This window comes from Haliotis rufescens, unplaced genomic scaffold (genome assembly GCF_023055435.1).
Source record: "Haliotis rufescens isolate VD_foot unplaced genomic scaffold, xgHalRufe1.0.p SCAF_11, whole genome shotgun sequence".
NCBI lineage: Eukaryota > Metazoa > Mollusca > Gastropoda > Lepetellida > Haliotidae > Haliotis > Haliotis rufescens.
In genome coordinates this window covers 34,350,834-34,370,175 of record NW_025963791.1, presented here as the reverse complement: position 1 = coordinate 34,370,175, position 19,342 = coordinate 34,350,834, and the positions used below count along the sequence as shown (strand labels likewise).

At 43.1% G+C, this 19,342-nt stretch overlaps 2 protein-coding genes across 7 annotated transcripts in view; one reads left to right on the top strand and one right to left on the bottom strand.

Moving 5' to 3' along the window:
• The window catches only part of LOC124151230, a 30,347-nt gene extending 16,104 nt beyond the window's left edge, over positions 1-14,243 (bottom strand). Inside the window, exons 1-2 of one of the 3 annotated variants that reach the window (XR_006863341.2) lie at positions 13,938-14,192; positions 13,370-13,399 (exon numbers count right to left, since the gene is read on the bottom strand). Coding sequence is in view for 2 of the 3 variants with exons in the window: in XM_046523595.2 (XP_046379551.1) it covers positions 13,370-13,399; positions 14,035-14,162 (158 nt within the window). In the remaining variant the exon portion in view is untranslated. Of the gene's footprint in view, positions 1-13,369; positions 13,400-13,937 lie in introns of all 3 variants that reach the window. The other 2 variants (XM_046523596.2, XM_046523595.2) reach the window with 2 other exon arrangements.
• LOC124151227 (pro-neuregulin-1, membrane-bound isoform-like) overlaps positions 1-19,342 on the top strand; it is a 155,531-nt gene that overhangs the window by 16,003 nt on the left and 120,186 nt on the right. For 3 of the 4 annotated variants that reach the window (XM_046523590.2, XM_046523589.2, XM_046523591.2), the window contains exon 1: positions 14,232-14,790. The exons of the other annotated variant lie outside the window; for it this stretch is intronic. In XM_046523590.2, the coding sequence (XP_046379546.1) occupies positions 14,355-14,790 (436 nt within the window). In that variant the 5' untranslated portion in view covers positions 14,232-14,354. Of the gene's footprint in view, positions 1-14,231; positions 14,791-19,342 lie in introns of those variants that run through there. 4 annotated transcript variants of the gene reach the window in all.

The window sequence follows — 19,342 nt, the reverse complement described above, 5'->3', positions numbered from 1 at the left end:
CTCTTGGGCATACTTTACTATCTGTCTTCAATCAGTTTTATTTTCGGGTTAAGGGTGGTGGTATTGATAAAATGTTCATTATTCACGACATATGTGGGCGTGCATTAGTAAGACATATGTCACAGATCAGGGAGTCCAAGGACACTGTGCCACTGTGACCAAGGCTGATATTTTTATTTTTTTATTTTTGTTGTTGTTGTTATTTAACGCCGCGCTCAGCAATATTCCAGCTACATGACGGCGGTCTGTAAATAATCGAGTCTGGACAAGACAATCCAGTGATCGGCATCATGAGCATCGATTCACGCATTTGGGATCGATGACATGCATCAACCAAGTCAGCGAGCCTGACCACCCGATCCCGTTAGTCGCATCTTACGACAAGCACAGTCGCCTGCTACGGCAAGCAGGGGTTGCTGAAGATCTATTCTAACCCGGATCTTCACGGGTCCCAAGGCTGATGTGGGTGGGTGAGTTGGGTTAAGCAGTATTCCAGTTATATCAAGTGAAGCAGGTCTCAGACGGTTACCACTTTGGTGCAGCCCTCGTGCACGGGTATGATGCTGACAAACCAAGAAACTTAACAGGGGCGAACCGGGATTCAAACCCACGACAACAGGCTGCTTGCGTTCCCATGGGACGCAACTCAACACAGCGAATTGCGGCGCCATAGGCGACTGGGCCTCCCGTGGCCCCTGCTGATCCATCCGTGTAATACTTGAGATAAAGTACCCACGGAAACGCATGGAAATATATAATATACATACACTTCTCATACATGAAGGGGGCACGGGTAGCCCAGGCGTCGAAGGCGCCGCGATTCGCTGTTCAGAGTTGCGTCCCTTGGGCACGCCATTAACCTATGATTGTGGATTCGAATCCCGGTTCGCCCCGATTCTGTTTCTAGGTTTGTTAGTGTCATACCCGACAGTGGTACCGAAGTGGTAAACGTCTGAGACCTGCATCACTTGGGGCTTTCCTCCCACATTAAGCTGGCGCACCTTGATATAACTGTAATACTGTTAAAAGCGGCGTTAACCCCAACTCACTAACTCGCATACATGCAGACACATTTCAAAACGGAGATTTCAGCATGTATTTTTGTTGTTTGTTTTTCATAACTAATTTTACAGATGGAAAACACCTGAAATAACATCTGTTTAAAGAATCATTTGACCTTGAGATAAGATAGTTTCATCATTTAAGTTAAGTTTCAATTTTTATTGACGCGACGGTTTCCGCGTGGATATGTTAGTTTGGTCTGACATTGTCAAAGTGTTCTCACATACATCGATAAAGCAGGTTGTTGTTTCTAGTCGCCCTATATGCAATGGCCCGGCCAGGTACCCCTTGAAGTTAGGATGGGGCGACGTTTAATTTATACACCATGTGACGCCCGTTTTTGATGGTAATTTCACAACGAATGTTGTCAGGGTAATGTTACCGTCATGCTATATGAATAATTTGCCTTAAGTTCTAACTTTATGTAGATGCCTTCAATGTGAAATCGGTCACGGACTTGTAGTTTGTAGTTTGGAATGACATTTTGCACGTATCCCCTACGAGATGGCGTGAACTGGATTGTAAAATGTATTGGTGTGAGGTCCTATCCAGTTTTCACCGGGCTCTAAATAGATTGTGTTTATGTGCTATTTTTGCGTATTTTAATTGCCGACTTGTTTTAAAGATTTAAAACCCGCAGAGACACCGTTAATTATTTAACAAGGAGAGCCGAAATAATGAATGGAAAATGTGCTTCAAGTATTCTGTAATTTATTTTGTGTTTACCACCAGAAAGAGTTTTCTAAATCTATTACAAAATAATTTGTTTATGTATCCATGTGGAGACAAGTATGGGGCAGTGGGGATCTATTCTATCCAGGAACACCCACAGGGAGACAAGTATGGGGCAGTGGGGATCTATTCTATCCAGGAATACCCACAGGGAGACAAGTATGGGGCAGTGGGGATCTATTCTATCCAGGAACACCCACAGGGAGACAAGTATGGGGCAGTGGGGATCTATTCTATCCAGGAACACCCACAGGGAGACAAGTATGGGGCAGTGGGGATCTATTCTATCCAGGAACACCCACAGGGAGACAAGTATGGGGCAGTGGGGATCTATTCTATCCAGGAACACCCACAGGGAGACAAGTATGGGGCAGTGGGGATCTATTCTATCCAGGAACACCCACAAGGAGACAAGTATGGGGCAGTGGGGATCTATTCTATCCAGGAACACCCACAGGGAGACAAGTATGGGGCAGTGGGGATCTATTCTATCCAGGAATACCCACAGGGAGACAAGTATGGGACAGTGGGGGTCTATTCTATCCAGGAATACCCACAGGGAGACAAGTATGGGGCAGTGGGGGTCTATTCTATCCAAGAACACCCACAGGGAGACAAGTATGGGGCAGTGGGGGTCTATTCTATCCAGGAATACCCACAGGGAGACAAGTATGGGACAGTGGGGATCTATTCTATCCAGGAACACCCACAGGGAGACAAGTATGGGGCAGTGGGGATCTATTCTATCCAGGAATACCCACAGGGAGACAAGTATGGGACAATAGGGATCTATTCTATCCAGGAATACCCACAGGGAGACAAGTATGGAGCAGTGGGGGTCTGTTCTGTCCAGGAATACCCACAGGGAGACAAGTATGGGGCAGTGGGGGTCTATTCTATCCAGGAATACCCACAGGGAGACAAGTATGGGGCAGTGGGGATCTATTCTATCCAGGAATACCCACAGGGAGACAAGTATGGGGCAGTGGGGATCTATTCTATCCAGGAATACCCACAGGGAGACAAGTATGGTGCAGTAGGGATCTGTTCTGTCCAGGAATACCCACAGGGAGACAAGTATGGGGCAGTGGGGATCTATTATATCCAGGAATACCCACAGGGAGACAAGTATGGTGCAGTAGGGATCTGTTCTGTCCAGGAATACCCACAGGGAGACAAGTATGGGGCAGTGGGGGTCTATTCTATCCAGGAACACCAACAGGGAGACAAGTATGGTGCAGTGGGGGTCTATTCTATCCAGGAATACCCACAGGGAGACAAGTATGGTGCAGTAGGGATCTGTTCTGTCCAGGAATACCCACAGGGAGACAAGTATGGGGCAGTGGGGATCTATTCTATCCAGGAATACCCACAGGGAGACAAGTATGGTGCAGTAGGGATCTGTTCTGTCCAGGAATACCCACAGGGAGACAAGTATTGGGCAGTGGGGATCTATTCTATCCAGGAATACCCACAGGGAGACAAGTATGGTGCAGTAGGGATCTGTTCTGTCCAGGAATACCCACAGGGAGACAAGTATGGGGCAGTGGGGATCTATTCTATCCAGGAATACCCACAGGGAGACAAGTATTGGGCAGTGGGGATCTATTTTATCCAGGAATACCCACAGGGAGACAAGTATGGGGCAGTGGGGATCTATTCTATCCAGGAATACCCACAGGGAGACAAGTATGGTGCAGTAGGGATCTGTTCTGTCCAGTAATACCCACAGGGAGACAAGTATGGGGCAGTGGGGATCTATTCTATCCAGGAATACCCACAGGGAGACAAGTATTGGGCAGTGGGGATCTATTCTATCCAGGAATACCCACAGGGAGACAAGTATGGTGCAGTAGGGATCTGTTCTGCCCAGGAATACCCACAGGGAGACAAGTATGAGGCAGTGGGGATCTGTTCTATCCAGGAATACCCACAGGGAGACAAGTATGAGGCAGTGGGGATCTGTTCTATCCAGGAATACCCACAGGGAGACAAGTATGAGGCAGTGGGGATCTGTTCTACCCAGGAATACCCACAGGGAGAGAAGAATGAGGCAGTGGGGATCTATTCTATCCAGGAATACCCACAGGGAGACAAGTATGAGGCAGTGGGGATCTATTCTAACCAGGAACGCCCACAGGGAGACAAGTATGAGGCAGTGGGAATCTATTCTATCCAGGAATACCCACAGGGAGACAAGTATGAGGCAGTGGGGATCTATTCTATCCAGGAATACCCACAGGGAGACAAGTATGGGACAATAGGGATCTATTCTATCCAGGAATACCCACAGGGCGACAAGTATGGGACAATGGGGATCCATTCTATCAAAGAGCACCCACAGGGAGACATGTACGGGGTCATGGGGATCTATTTCAGCCAGGAATACCCATGAGGAGAATGGCTCGAGGTTCAATGAATGCTAGTTTACACTATATAGTGAAACCCTGTTATTCCTGACGGTACTATCCCCAACGAATTTGTCCTGATTAACAATCTGGCTGCCACTAGGCTACCTCCCCGCACCTCCCCACGACTGCAGAATACTGACCGTTTGTATATGATGCAGACGCTTCCTCGTGGATTCGTCCGGAAAGCGGGGTTTCGCTGTGTGGAAACCTATGTGACAATTGACTTACTCTTGGGTTTTTAAAACATCGACCGACTGAAATGTTCTCTCGGTTCAGATTGGATAATGACACTAGCCCAAGGGAGTTAACTTAGACCAATGACCTTAACATAAATGGTTTGATCACTGCCAAATTATAAACAAACATGCTCGTATTCTCGGCCTCTCAAGACCTCCCGTAAGTTTAAGTATGTTGTATGTTCACAGAATTAAGACGTAACATTTCCAGTAAGGAGGAAAACGTAGCTCTTTTACAAAACAAAACATTCCATAAATGATTAGAACCTAAGAACCCTAGCAATGTCTCGTCGTAAAACATGCCCTCATTTCCTGTCTTGAGGGTCCAAAATTAGTTCAAAGTGCCTCTCTAAATGTCTCTGAGAATGCAAACCCCGTGAAGTTCCTGTTTTGGAATCAGTCTTCAGCAAGGTCTGGGTGATAATTAGTCTTCAGCAACCCATGCTTGTCCTCCCGTTATGACCTGGGTTAGAATTAGTCTTCAGCAACTCATGCTTGTCCTCCATTTTGACCTGACCTGGGTTATAATTAGTCTTCAGCAACCCATGCTTGTCCTCCATTATGACCTGACCTGGGTTATAATAAGTCTTCAACAACCCATGCTTGTCCTCCATTATGACCTGACCTGGGTTATAATTAGTCTTCAGCTACCCATGCTTGTTCCTCGTGAAGATCTGGGTTAGAATCAGTCTTCAGCAACCCATGTTTGTCCCTCGTCGTGAAGATCTGGGTTAGAATTAGTCTTCAGTAACCCATGTTTGTCCCTCGTGAAGATCTAGGTTAGAATTAGTCTTCAGTAACCCATGCTTGTTCCTCGTGAAGATCTGGGTTAGAATCAGTCTTCAGCAACCCATGTTTGTCCCTCGTCGTGAAGATCTGGGTTAGAATTAGTCTTCAACAACCCATGCTTGTCGACAAACGGGATCGGGTGGTCAGGCTCGCTGACTTGGATGATGAATGTCATCGTATCCCAATACCATAGGTCGATCATCACGATGTCAGTCACTGTATTGTCAAGTCTAGATTCGTTATTTACCTGCCGTCGTATAGCTGGAATATTGCTGAGTGTGGCGTTAAACAACAAACAAACAAAAACACACAAAGAATATGTGACCTGTATGCTAAAACGGCACCACTCCACAAAGACACCAAAATTGTCTTAGAAAAGGGCAACAGCGTTTAGACCGACAAGCCGCGATCCGTCTGATTTCTAGACACGTTTAAATAACACAGCCAAAAAGGTTCGTGTTCAGCCTTGGATCCTAATTTTATCTGCTGCGTTTCTATTTCTGCACATAATCAACACGTTGTCCAGATCAGTCAACGGTAACATCATTTCAAGTCGCGTTGACTTAAGCTCGGTCTTCGCTTCAGGCCCTCACTAGGGCGGGTCGCTCGTTAGTTTAACTACTTATACTGTATGCTCAAGGTTTATCATGGAGATTTACAACTCTTTCAGTACATTTGTTTGTTTGTAAAGGAAATGTTGTTTTAGTGTAATGAAGTGTTAACTACTTAGTGAGTACGTATTTATTTCCTATTAATGACTATATGATGAGGACCTGTTAATGATCATATATGTGTTGGGTGGATTCCTTTAAGTAATCTATTTTATTGTAGGTAGCTCATAGGAATACGAAAGCCTAATTAGTCCAACAGTTTGAATAACGACAAATGTGTTGAAGTAAAGGAGTTTTTAATATATTGTTAGCATTAAAAACAGGTAAATTGGTTTCAGGGATGCTGTCCAAGGGGGACCCAAGGAATGTTAGCAGGGGGTCCTATTTAAAACAATTTTGCAATACCTTTATCATCGAGGTCATGTATTCATCATTATAACTTATATTTTTCAGTTTTTAATATATTGTTAGCATTAAAAACAGGTAAATTGGTTTCAGGGATGCTGTCCAAGGGGGGCCCAAGGAATGTTGGCAGGGGGTCCTATTTAAAACAATTTTGCAATACCTTTATCATCGGGGTCATGTATTCATCATTTTAACTTATATTTTTCAGAAAGAAGTCGACACTATGTCCTTTTCTGAACCTTAGATATCGACAGACATGTTTTATCCCAGAATATTATAATGTTTTGCAAGAGAGTTTAGATAACGTGGATTTGATTAGTACTTGTATAGTTATGTCGCCGCGTGTCAGCTTAATAAAAAAAAGGTGGAAATCAAGATGAGGATGTTAAAGTTTTAAGTTTTAATACACTCGTGAATACTCTCGGGGGAGGGGGGAGGTAAGATCACATACCGAGAATGGGAAGCGGGAAGAGTCTTGGATTCGAACCTAAAGTCAACAATAAGCTACCTCCTCCATAACATAACGAAATAGAGTCGTGAGTCGGAAATGTAAGCTTATGAATAGTTCATAATATCAATTTACACTTTTGTCAACATGTTAATATGATATAGTGTACCTTCTTCCTTCATACAATACCGGGGGCTTGCGGTTGAAGGTAATTTAGTATGATAGTTGGGCGGTGGGGTAGCCTAGGGGTTTAAGCCTTCGCTCGTCTCGCCAAAGAACCAGGTTCGAGTCCCCACATGGGTGTAATGCGTGAAGCCCATTTCTGGTGTCCCGCGCTGTCATATTGATCAAAGCGGCGTAACACCATACTCACTCACTCACGAGTATGACAATATAGGTGCAAATATGATGAACGTATCATCATATTTCAGTTGTTCGTCGATAAAAGTACTCCGCACTCCTCACGGCACCGCATTTTTTCACCTTTATGACGGTGACCTGTAAATAATCGTGTCTAGAGCTGACAAACCAGTGATTGGCATCATGAGCATCAATTTTGGCAAATGGGTTACTAGGACATGCATCAACCAAGCCTGACCACCTGATTTATTTTGTTGCTTCATGCGCCAAGCATAGATTGCTGTGGACCCATATTCTTACCCGGAGTCTCAACTAGACCAGACAAACCAGTGATTGATATTATAAGCAGTCAACCAAGTCAGTGAGTCTGACCATAGGTTGCTAGGGACATATTATAACCAGGAAATATAGTGCCACGGAGTCAATCAAAGTACAGTAAACTACGGTTATAACGAACTCAAAGGGACTACTTTTTTTAGTTCGTTATAACCGTAGTTCGTTATAAGCATATATACAGCATAAGCACAGCAAATAGTCGGGACTAAAAAGTAAGTTCGTTATATCCGTCAGTTCGTTATAAGCGTGTTCGTTATAAACGTAGTTTACTGTATAGTGCCTTTACAAGGGTTGTCTGGGTCTCAAGCTTCACACCATTACAACTGCATGACGGCAGGTCATTGTATACTGACTGCGGGAGAATATCGTGTCTTTGAAGAATAGTTTCTTTATTTGTTTAACGTTGCAATATTTCAGCTTTATGACAACAGGTCATTTTTTGAATGATAAGCGTTCCGTGATTTATGAAATATTTAGCAAATGGCCGGGACCAAGAGAACAGTTCGTTATATCCGTCAGTTCGTTATAAGCGTGTTCGTTATAAACGTAGTTTACTGTACAATAGTATATAATTAGAGAACACTGGGGGTGTCCAATCAATGTCGGTCACTTCGACTAAATATATAACCAAGTATCGTGTAAGGTCAATGTAGAATCATTGTGGTTATTATTATTATTAGTGTTACCTTAGTTATAACCATTGCCCAGTCCTCGGTTATCCAGTGTCCATGTTTATGAGGGTAACTGACTGGAGAAGATGATATACTGGATATTCGAGGCTGCCATTTCCTATCATCAGTATTTGTGGTGAGGAAAGGGGGTCATTCAGTTCTATCGGCGCGTTAATTACCGGGAAGTACCGTTTGGTTAATAAACTGGTTGGTGAGTGAGTTGGGTTCAAGGTCGCTTTGAACAGTTCCTGAGTTACTTCACGGCCTATTGGTTTAAAGGGGGGGGGGGGGGGGGGGGGGGGGGGTAGGTGACGGGTATGAGATGGTTTTATTATTTCAGTGAAACCAACGAGCTGGGACTGGTTTTGATAGACTAGCTAGTGATCATAATCTGGGTAAGTCTCGGATTCGAACCAATGAAAAGCGGGTCCTTCCTAGGCTAAGGGACGCAACTCTTGACACCTTAGAATGGTAAAGGGGATCAGGAATCGTTACTTCCTTTGAACTAAAAGAAGGATCAGCAACAGTAAATGGTTCTGTGAAATGTGAGAAGGATCCGCATTGGATTTCTGATTTGACAAGGTCAGATCATTGGCACCGATGCGAAAGAGAGAGGTTTCGTATCGCAGTAAAGAACTCGTTTTAATGAGATTGTTGGTTTGGTAAAATAACGTCTACATGTTCAGAGAGAAATATCAAGATCCAATTACAGTCCTGGTTAAGAAAAAACCCGCAATGTTTGTAGAAAATAAATGGACTCTCAAACGTGAGGACAATATAATTGTTATGGCTTATACTTAATCAATCCATAACACATTCTGTCATTCGTTCCAACGACTTATCAAGAAAGACCTTCAAAGACGATTCTGGCACTAATGGTGCAGTTTGACATGTGGAGAGATCGAATGTCAATTTTATTGTTTACCAGGAACGATTACAACATATTCGTTCGGATAACACCTGCATTTGTTGTGACATCTTCAGTATACCAGATATTGATCAGCGCGTGACATATATTGACAGCACTCAATCATCCTTATTGATCCGGTCGGGACAACGACTGGGTCAAGGGAGATAACTCTGTGGACGGTAGTTCCGTTGTTCAGCTCTTCTCTCTGTGTGGCGACATGGTGACATTGAGTTGACATTTTCAGTTTGAGTTAGGTTGTGTGTGTGAAGTGTTTACCCCCTAGTAGGAATGAGTTGCTGTAGACAGTCATATGTAAATTAGAATAGTTCGGTAGCCTTTAAAGGACTTGAAGTTGGGTTACGAAAACGCAGTGCATAATATTGCGAGTATATAACGTTAAGGGCTGAGGCATTCTAGCAACGCGATATACTGACTTTTTAACGGATCTTCAGACATTCTCAATTACACATTTTTTAATTCCAATTGGCATTTAAACATTCTTGAACATAAAGTTTACAAAAACGAGTAACATGTTTTTCTCTAGGCCGTTTATATTTGGTTTACTATGATACCCATTTCAGGATCAGCAGTCGATATCTAAACAAGACAATCCATTTTTTTCATATGCCTTTGGGACGACAAAAACTATAGTCCTCCCCTATGTTGAACATGCGGTAAGTCTCGTGTCTTCACACAAACATGTCATAATACCCAATGTCAGTGCGGCTATATTAATTTCATGGTAATAAAAAAATAACTTAGATCCAACTTCCATTCAAGTCCGATCCAACCATGCCTCAATCAATGCATGCAAGACCCCATACCTCGACCTCACACAAGAGACTTGTTGGATCAGAGGAGTGATTCATTCACGCTCAGATCATTCCTCATTCATTGGTATATGTACACGCAACGAGAGCATGTCTTAGCCTAGCTGAATGGACTTTAGCCGTGCTAGTAAGTAGGTCAGGGATAGAGTATTAAGAATGTGCACCACGTACTTATGTGAGGGATTTAGTGGTGTATGTAGGTAAACTATATGCGAACACGGACACATAATAGCATCAATCAAATTTCCGGATTGAATTTCCTTCTCGGCTGCAACTTGATGTGTGAGTGAATGTTATTTTACGCGTCAGTCAGTAATCTGACATCTATGGCATGGCGGGTGTATTTATCTTGTCTGTGCCTTGCAAGAAAGTGGTTGACAGCTTGAGCAACGATCCTTGCAGGAATAGGATGACAAACGACTAGCCAGGTCACACATTGTAATCATCCTATTCTATTTTTAGTTGCCTGTTACGACATGGTGAGGTGAGGTGATCGTCGCGTTCAAGAGGATTGCACAACTTATAAATGGCTGCTTTTACTAGTCCGGAGTAATGCCGGTTTTTTAGAGCTAGTCCATTGAAATACCAAGTCTCAGTTTAACATGAATACCCCACAGAGGATATGGGTTTGGCCAGTCCTTGTTTTATTCCCTTAATGCTGAGCGCCAGGCAGGGTAACAACATGAATCATCTTGTAACGTCTTTTGGTATGACGCGGTCGATAGAACCCCTACCTTCCGCTCTCAGGGCAGCCATTCTAGCCACTATTCATTCATCTTTAATCATGGTGTAAAAAAGTCCACTATTTTAAAAAAATGGAGGATATGTAAGGAGTGCGAATTAAGTGAATCATTTAAAAAGTATGGCCGGCTTAGTAAAAAAAGCACCGACAAATATATCGCAATATAAACGGCGCCTTCACCATGCATACCGCTGATTTAACATCGCTGTCCCAGCAGCGATAAAGGGACTGTGTAACGGCCAAACATATTGTCATTTATTGCGTGGACGGCAGTGCGCATGCACGAAATTGACTGAAGCGCCTATCAAGAAAATTGTCTGCGAGAAGATATTGCAAGCGGTTCCTGATGTCCCCAGCGATGACAGTAATGCGCTGCTTAACAGGCCGACACTAATGCTGAGTCAGCGAGATCCCCAGTCTAATGCGGAGACAGATGCAAGGTACAATCTATAATGACCGGTGGGTTATAGCACAACATGATATGGGATGAATATTCGACTTATATAACGTAGGAGTGGGTGATGGCGGAGGTCACTGACAACCGCCCCAGTGGCGATGGGATCGACTTGGAACAAATGGTTACATATTTGAATGATATGTATCGCAATGGAATAAGAACATGCATTTTGAAAATGTACATCGACATTGGAATCTAGTCTTGGGAAAATGATTATAATAAACAATCTCGGGAAAATGGACGTCTTAACGATGGAGATGTTCAACCAAGAGGGTGGTGGTGGCCAAGATGTTAAAGTGTTCGCCAGTCGCGCAGGAGACGAGGGGTTGATTCCGATTACGTACTGTTTTTTGTTTTTTTATTTCTTGCGTCTTAGTGATACTTACTTAAAAATGCATCCATTCATTTCATCCATGAATCACATCGACATAGCATGATGTCATAACGTTGTTCGAGAGTTTATAGGGTCATTGGATATACAGTTGTAGTTATGAATTTTACACAGAAATCTTCATCGGCCATGGATCTTAATTTACTAGATTAACGTGAAATATAATAGAGCTAAATTTAAACTTACAGCGAAATCAGCAAGGTACCCCGACTTTGTTAATCTCTTATTTGAAAAGTAAATTTCGTATTTAACTTAACTGATTTTAAATATCCCTACAGGTGATAACCGGTGTTGAAAGTAACGTGTTTACTAATCCATTTCTTCAACAATTTGTCAAGGTTCTTGAATGACTGATTGCGCGCTGAAGCAATAAGTTATTTAACAGTAATAGCTTTACAATTGGAAAACGATCGGTTGAAAATCAACATATTTAATTGACATAAGTTGTATAGTCATAAAGCCAATCCAGAATGTAAAATCAATTACTATTAATTATGCATTGGAACGAAATATACCATTGTACAACAGCAACGTTCACCCACGGAAAATATCATTTTTCATCGGAAAGTGACTCTCATGAAATGAATGACTGATTTCCTCTAATTGTAGTGATGTTTCGGTCTATTAATAGTCCAGCGTGGTGCGCGCGTTCTCAACACGCATCGCGTCAAGAGAGAATCTCGTGGTGAATGTATTTAGCATTGATTCGGAATCAGCTGGAGAAGTTTACCGAGGTTGCCAAGAGGCTGGTTTGGGGCAATGAGAGACGTGTTTTGATTGGTCAATTTTGTTATAGTCTTATCTAAATATCGCAGCAGATACGCTTCCGGGATTTCCAAGTAACATGCGTACATTAGGCTTGGTACGGATGACCAGTTGTGGTTGTGTCGATCCTGTTATCGTGACGCGCTGCCTGTTTACGGTAAACACCCCTGTGGGGGATTGTTGTCATTGAGGGGCATAATGGGTTGTGAAAGAGTTTGGGTTTTGTTGTCATTAAAATTAATTATACAATCGGGCTAATCATTTGTTTTCGACAATATAAACATTATTTCAATTACATGACAGATTTTAAGGGAATGCACGGGGTGTGATTTCTTTGGAACGGGTATGTGTCTGGAATGGTAAAACACCTACAGGAATCCCATCTTGTTGTGATGGTTTCATATTCAAGGCACCAGTAACAAATTTCATATCAAGAACGAAGCGTTGGAGGCGCTGCAACATGAGTTGCGCCCCTTTCCTGGGTCAGGATCCGCGTGTGATCCTTTGGCAACCTGTTCCTTGTGATCTTTGGTTTATCAGAATGGTAAACGCCCACTACTTGCTCACGCTGCATGCATGTTACCCCACGCAAGGCTGACACGCGCACTGTGTTCTAAAAGTCTATGAATTTCACTGTGTGATTTCACAACATCACAAACGTGATTTCTCCAGCGAACTTATCAATTTTGTTTGTTGTTGTTGAACACCTCACTTATATTCCAGCTATCCCAGTCTGTAAATAAGCGAGTATGGACCAGACAATCCAGTGATTGACATCATGAGCATCAATCTGCGCAGTTGGGATACAATGACATGCACCCAAAAGACAAATTCTTACATTGTTCTTCGCAAATAGATCATATCCTTCAAAAGGGAATACGCAATCACATGAATTAAATATATCACAAATGATAGATTTGTAGGGAATATATAAAATTGTAAATGACTTGCTTTTCCCATGTGACCTACAAAAGAGAAGCCCGCCTCATATCGGTGGGACTTGCAACGGTTTTATTAGGCCCCCGTCTAAACTGTTTAGACCTCTTCTCCCCTGTATTTACACTCAGGTAGTTTATTTGGTATTTGTGTAAACAAAGATGGTAGTATTGGGTCATGGTCATAGTTATCCGTAATCTGGACAGACGTTGGTCGAAATTTTGTAAATATTTAGAAGCCATTTTCAATATTTAGCAACTGAAACTAATGTGCTTACCTTAAGCTGTTCATAGTTTGTGAACACGGTCTTCAGAGATATGAAAAGAAATGTAAAACTTTGCACGCATGGGAAATTAATTATGAATCCATAATGGATGCAACAGGAACGTGTATGATATGTATACCTTTATTCCAACTACAAACCTTTAACATGGTAACCTCTTTAATCCAACCAGTTTGAAAATCGAGTTAACAGTCCCCACAATGACGCGCCAGACTATGACAGCATATTAACATTTGTATTAATCCGTGAAGTAATATATCCATAGTAACGCTTGCACGTTGTATAATTATTGAACGTATTCATTCATATCGGAATAGGCTTATCTGTACTTCAAAATACTAATATAGGACACATGGGTATATCCCCATCGTTGTTACAAAGATAACCTCAGCAGTCAAATATACAAGCGAGCTCATGATACAAAGTGTGAAATCTGGTATGATGAGAGTAGCGCAAACATCTGCCCTACTCTCAAACTGAAGTTCTTACTCTTCGCGTTTGTAATGTTGAACAAACTTGACATAATCGTCCTAATGTTCAGATTGACAGACGTGATATGTACCTGTCAGTTTTAAACTGTTACCAAACAGCGATTTTTCAAAAAGCCACCGTCTGTCCATGCTCGATGGTAATCCTATTCTAAATCGACACAAGCTCACCTCGACGAGATGAGATTACTAAGTGTCGCTCGGCGAACGCAAGCGGTATGCCAACCTTCCTCTCTTTTCGTCGATGGCTGTTTTAAAGTGTCCATCAGGCCTATAGGGGAGGGATCGTTCACATCCATGGTGGGTCAACATCTTCCTAAGTCACGAAGGGGCGGCCCACATTTTTGAAACGCACTATAGTCGTCGAAGCCGGTTTCTGAGCGAGTGGCTCTATACTACTATACGCTACTGATTTCAGTTGACTATCGTACGGGAACATGTGAGCAACGGTGCGAGAGACCGTGTTGTGTGCGTCTTGTGTATTTGACAAGATGAGGCGAGTTTTGAGTCGTCTGATCACTTTAGGTTTACTGTTGTGTGTGGTCCATGTTTGGTCCGAACGGACTTGTGGAACGGAATTCACAGACACAGCATCAAGTGCATTGTTAGCGGATATTATTGTGGAGGGTCGGGTAAGAAGGGTACCCAAAGGATCAGACATCTACAATGTGACAGTCAATGTTCGCAAGCTCAAGAAAGGTGAAAAATTACTCAACGGCGGCAAGAAGCCGAAATCAATTAGTATAGGGCCATTTGGGAAAGAAAATAAACAAGATTGTGTCGGTGAGGTTGTTGGAAAGAAAATATATTTATTTTTCCTAAGGAAACCTAACAACGGTGGAAAATATTTGGAAATATCAGCGTTGCCCGTTAAAGCTAAAAAACGGACCTCGAGAGCTATCCAGAAAATAATATGCGAGGACTGTGGTAAGTATCATTTTCATCAGTTCATTTGAGTTCGCTTTAAATACCTGACACACCTGAGTCGTGATTGCCGAGTCGGCCTACCTGTAAGGTACCTGTTGTCAAGACAGGTGTATCGCCTTGTCATGTATAATCAGCGTTGAAGTTGTCTAACATATGCCTGCCCGCTGAATAAGCAAACCACTGACTGATACGGCACAGTGTGTTAATCGCCATGCATTGTTCCTAATTGCTTCACTTTTACGTTATATTGCTACGGGTTTCAACGTTGGGACCTGGGTATATTGATTTCTAGTCTTCGAGTCTTCTCGTATATATAAATAGGCCAGTTTAAATAGCTCGCTATAAACACCCACATCCACCTCTATTTCGGTCATGTCACTATAACGGTAAATCAATGTTGTCACCATGACGAAATGGACATGGTTTTAGAAAGTCCAGGTGGTGTGTTCCGATTAAATGTTGTACATCGCTGGAAGTGATCTCCGACAGGTTGCTCTTCATCGTGTGACATTGACCTTCGTTCGATCTCACTCGGCGAGCATGTCTCACATTATGGTAGTACCCAAACACGGTAATACTGTCATCTGTAGATTAAACGTTAGAGTACAGGGATGGGGATTAAGGTTGGCGAAACTTCCGCAGGCTTCAATAGTCTATAATCGCCTTTTGGCCAAGGTGTTACCTAATCTCAGCTTATAGCCGTGTTGGTTGTTCTTTTTATTGGCGTGGGGGTGTTATATTTTCAGTATATTATGTTTGGGTAACTACCCAATGGCAAGTCAGACTCATTGACATGTAATTGTTAGGAGCAGGGTGTTACCTAATCTCAGCTTATTACCGTTTTGGTTCTTTGTATGTGGGTGGGTGGTATGTGGTTCTTTTTAGAAAATTCTGGTAGAGTACCGGTACTTCCCAATGGCAAGTCAGACATATTGTCATTATAACATATACTTATTCACGGAGCTTAATCCACCATTTAAGAATGTATTTGTAATATGAGAATGGTTTAAACAAGTATGGAAGGCTACCCCTGACATGACTCCATCATGGTATTTGACTGATAGATTTCAGTTTCATCTTGTGTCAAACCTGCCCATGGTACTGATCATTGAATACAGTGTGTAAAAGGTATTACGGAATAGGATGTCATGAGATTGTCTTTTGCAAGTTTATACAATTAACCCTAACCTGTTTTCTATGTTCTGTGAAGCACAGAATCCTCCACCTACATATAGGCCTACCTCAGGATATTGGATGTATCAGTTGGACTTAAGCAGAGATGCCAGTCATTTAACACATAAAACTGTCAGTGTGGGTGTATTGAGTGACATGAAGCTGTGACACGAAAAGATGAAATATCATTGGCTGTTGATAAACGGGTGGAATTCTAGAAATCTAATTCATACTCCCACACATCCTAGGGGCTCAGGCTAACTTGGGTAAGGCCCAGGTTGCAACCTGCGTTCGGGCTTACCTAAATCAACACTGTGATTTTAAGCAAACATGCTCACACATTCATTAGATTCACACAGAGTTGAGAGTTTAACACAAAACAGATATTTCTGGAAAATGTATACCATCAATGCTGACATCATCTATTTTATTGATAGTCGTAGATGTCCAACTGACACTATTGTGAGTGCATTATATATGGTGCTTGCATTATATTTCCATGCTAAAAGTGACACATCAGGAAAATATCACAACATGACAATGAAAAACATGTAATGTTATGAGAAAATGTACTAATGGCAAATGAGTCAGAGGATTGTCATTTCATGAACTTACGAGATACCTGAGATTAACACCGTTCAGGTAGCATGACATTAACACTGACCAGGCAGCATGACATTAACACTGGCCAGGCAGCATGACATTAACATCGACCAGGCAGCTTGACATTAACACTGGCCAGGCAGCATGACATTAACATCGACCATGTAGCATGGCATTAACACTGGCCAGGCAGCATGACATTAACACTGGCCAGGCAGCATGACATTAACATCGACCAGGCAGCTTGACATTAACACTGGCCAGGCAGCATGACATTAACATCGACCATGTAGCATGGCATTAACACTGGCCAGGCAGCATGACATTTACATCGACCATGTATCATGGCATTAACACTGACCAGGCAGTTTGACATTAACACTGACCAGGCAGCATGACATTAACACTGACCAGGCAGCATGACATTAACACTGGTCAGGCAGCATGACATTAACACTGACCAGGCACCATGACATTAACACCGACCAGGCAGCATGACATTAACACTGACCATGCAGCATGACATTAACACTGGCCAGACAGCATGACATTAACACTGACCAGGCACCATGACATTAACACTGACCAGGCACCATGACATTAACACTGACCATGCAGCATGACATTAACACTGGGCAGGCAGCATGACATTTACATCGACCAGGCAGCATGACATTAACACTGAACAGGCAGCATGACATTAACACTGACCAGGCAGCATGACATTTATATCGACCAGCTAGCATGACATTAACACCGACCAGACAGCATGACATTAACACTGACCAGGCAGCATGACATTAACACCGACCAGACAGCATGACATTAACACCGACCAGACAGCATGACATTAACACTGACCATGCAGCATGACATTTATATCGACCAGCTAGCATGACATTAACACCGACCAGACAGCATGACATTAACACTGACCAGGCAGCATGACATTAACACCGACCAGACAGCATGACATTAACACCGACCAGACAGCATGACATTAACACCGACCAGACAGCATGACATTAACACTGACCAGGCAGCATGACATTTATATCGACCAGGCAGCATGACATTAACACTGACCAGGCAGCATGACATTAACACTGACCAGACAGCATGACATTAACACTGACCAGGCAGCATGACATTTATATCGACCAGGCAGCATGACATTAACACCGACCAGACAGCATGACATTAACACTGACCAGGCAGCATGACATTTATATCGACCAGGCAGCATGACATTAACACCGACCAGGCAGCATGACATTAACTCTGACCATGCAGCATGACATTAACACTGGCCAGACAGCATGACATTAACACTGACCAGGCAGCATGACATTAACACTGACCATGCAGCATGACATTAACATCGACCATGTAGCATGGCATTAACACTGACCAGACAGCATGACATTAACATCGACCATGTAGCATGGCATTAACACTGACCATGCAGCATGACATTAACACCGACCAGACAGCATGACATTAACACTGACCAGACAGCATGACATTAACACTGACCAGACAGCATGACATTAACACTGACCAGGCAGCATGACATCAACACTGACCAGGCAGCATGACATTAACACCGACCAGACAGCATGACATTAACACTGACCAGGCAGCATGACATTAACACTGACCAGGCAGCATGACATTAACACTGACCAGGCAGCATGACATTAACACTGACCAGGCAGCATGACATTAACACTGACCAGACAGCATGACATTAACACTGACCAGGCAGCATGACATCAACACTGACCAGACAGCATGACATTAACACTGACCAGACAGCATGACATTAACACTGACCAGGCAGCATGACATCAACACCGACCAGACAGCATGACATTAACACTGACCAGGCAGCATGACATCAACACTGACCAGACAGCATGACATCAACACTGACCAGACAGCATGACATTAACACTGACCAGACAGCATGACATTAACACTGACCAGGCAGCATGACATCAACACCGACCAGACAGCATGACATTAACACTGACCAGGCAGCATGACATCAACACTGACCAGACAGCATGACATCAACACTGACCAGACAGCATGACATTAACACTGACCAGACAGCATGACATTAACACTGACCAGACAGCATGACATTAACACTGACCAGGCAGCATGACATCAACACTGACCAGGCAGCATGACATTAACACTGACCAGGCAGCATGACATTAACACTGACCAGGCAGCATGACATCAACACTGACCAGGCAGCATGACATTAACACTGACCAGGCAGCATGACATTAACACTGACCAGGCAGCATGACATTAACACTGGTCAGGCAGCATGACATTAACACTGGTCAGGCACCATGACATTAACACTGACCAGACAGCATGACATTAACACTGACCAGGCAGCATGACATTAACACTGACCAGGCAGCATGACATTAACACTGACCAGGCAGCATGACATTAACACCGACCAGACAGCATGACATTAACACTGACCAGGCAGCATGACATTAACACTGACCAGGCAGCATGACATTAACACTGACCAGGCAGCATGACATTAACACCGACCAGACAGCATGACATTAACACTGACCAGGCAGCATGACATTAACACTGACCAGACAGCATGACATTAACACCGACCAGACAGCATGACATTAACACCGACCAGACAGCATGACATTAACACTGACCAGACAGCATGACATTAACACTGACCATGCAGCATGACATTAACACCGACCAGACAGCATGACAT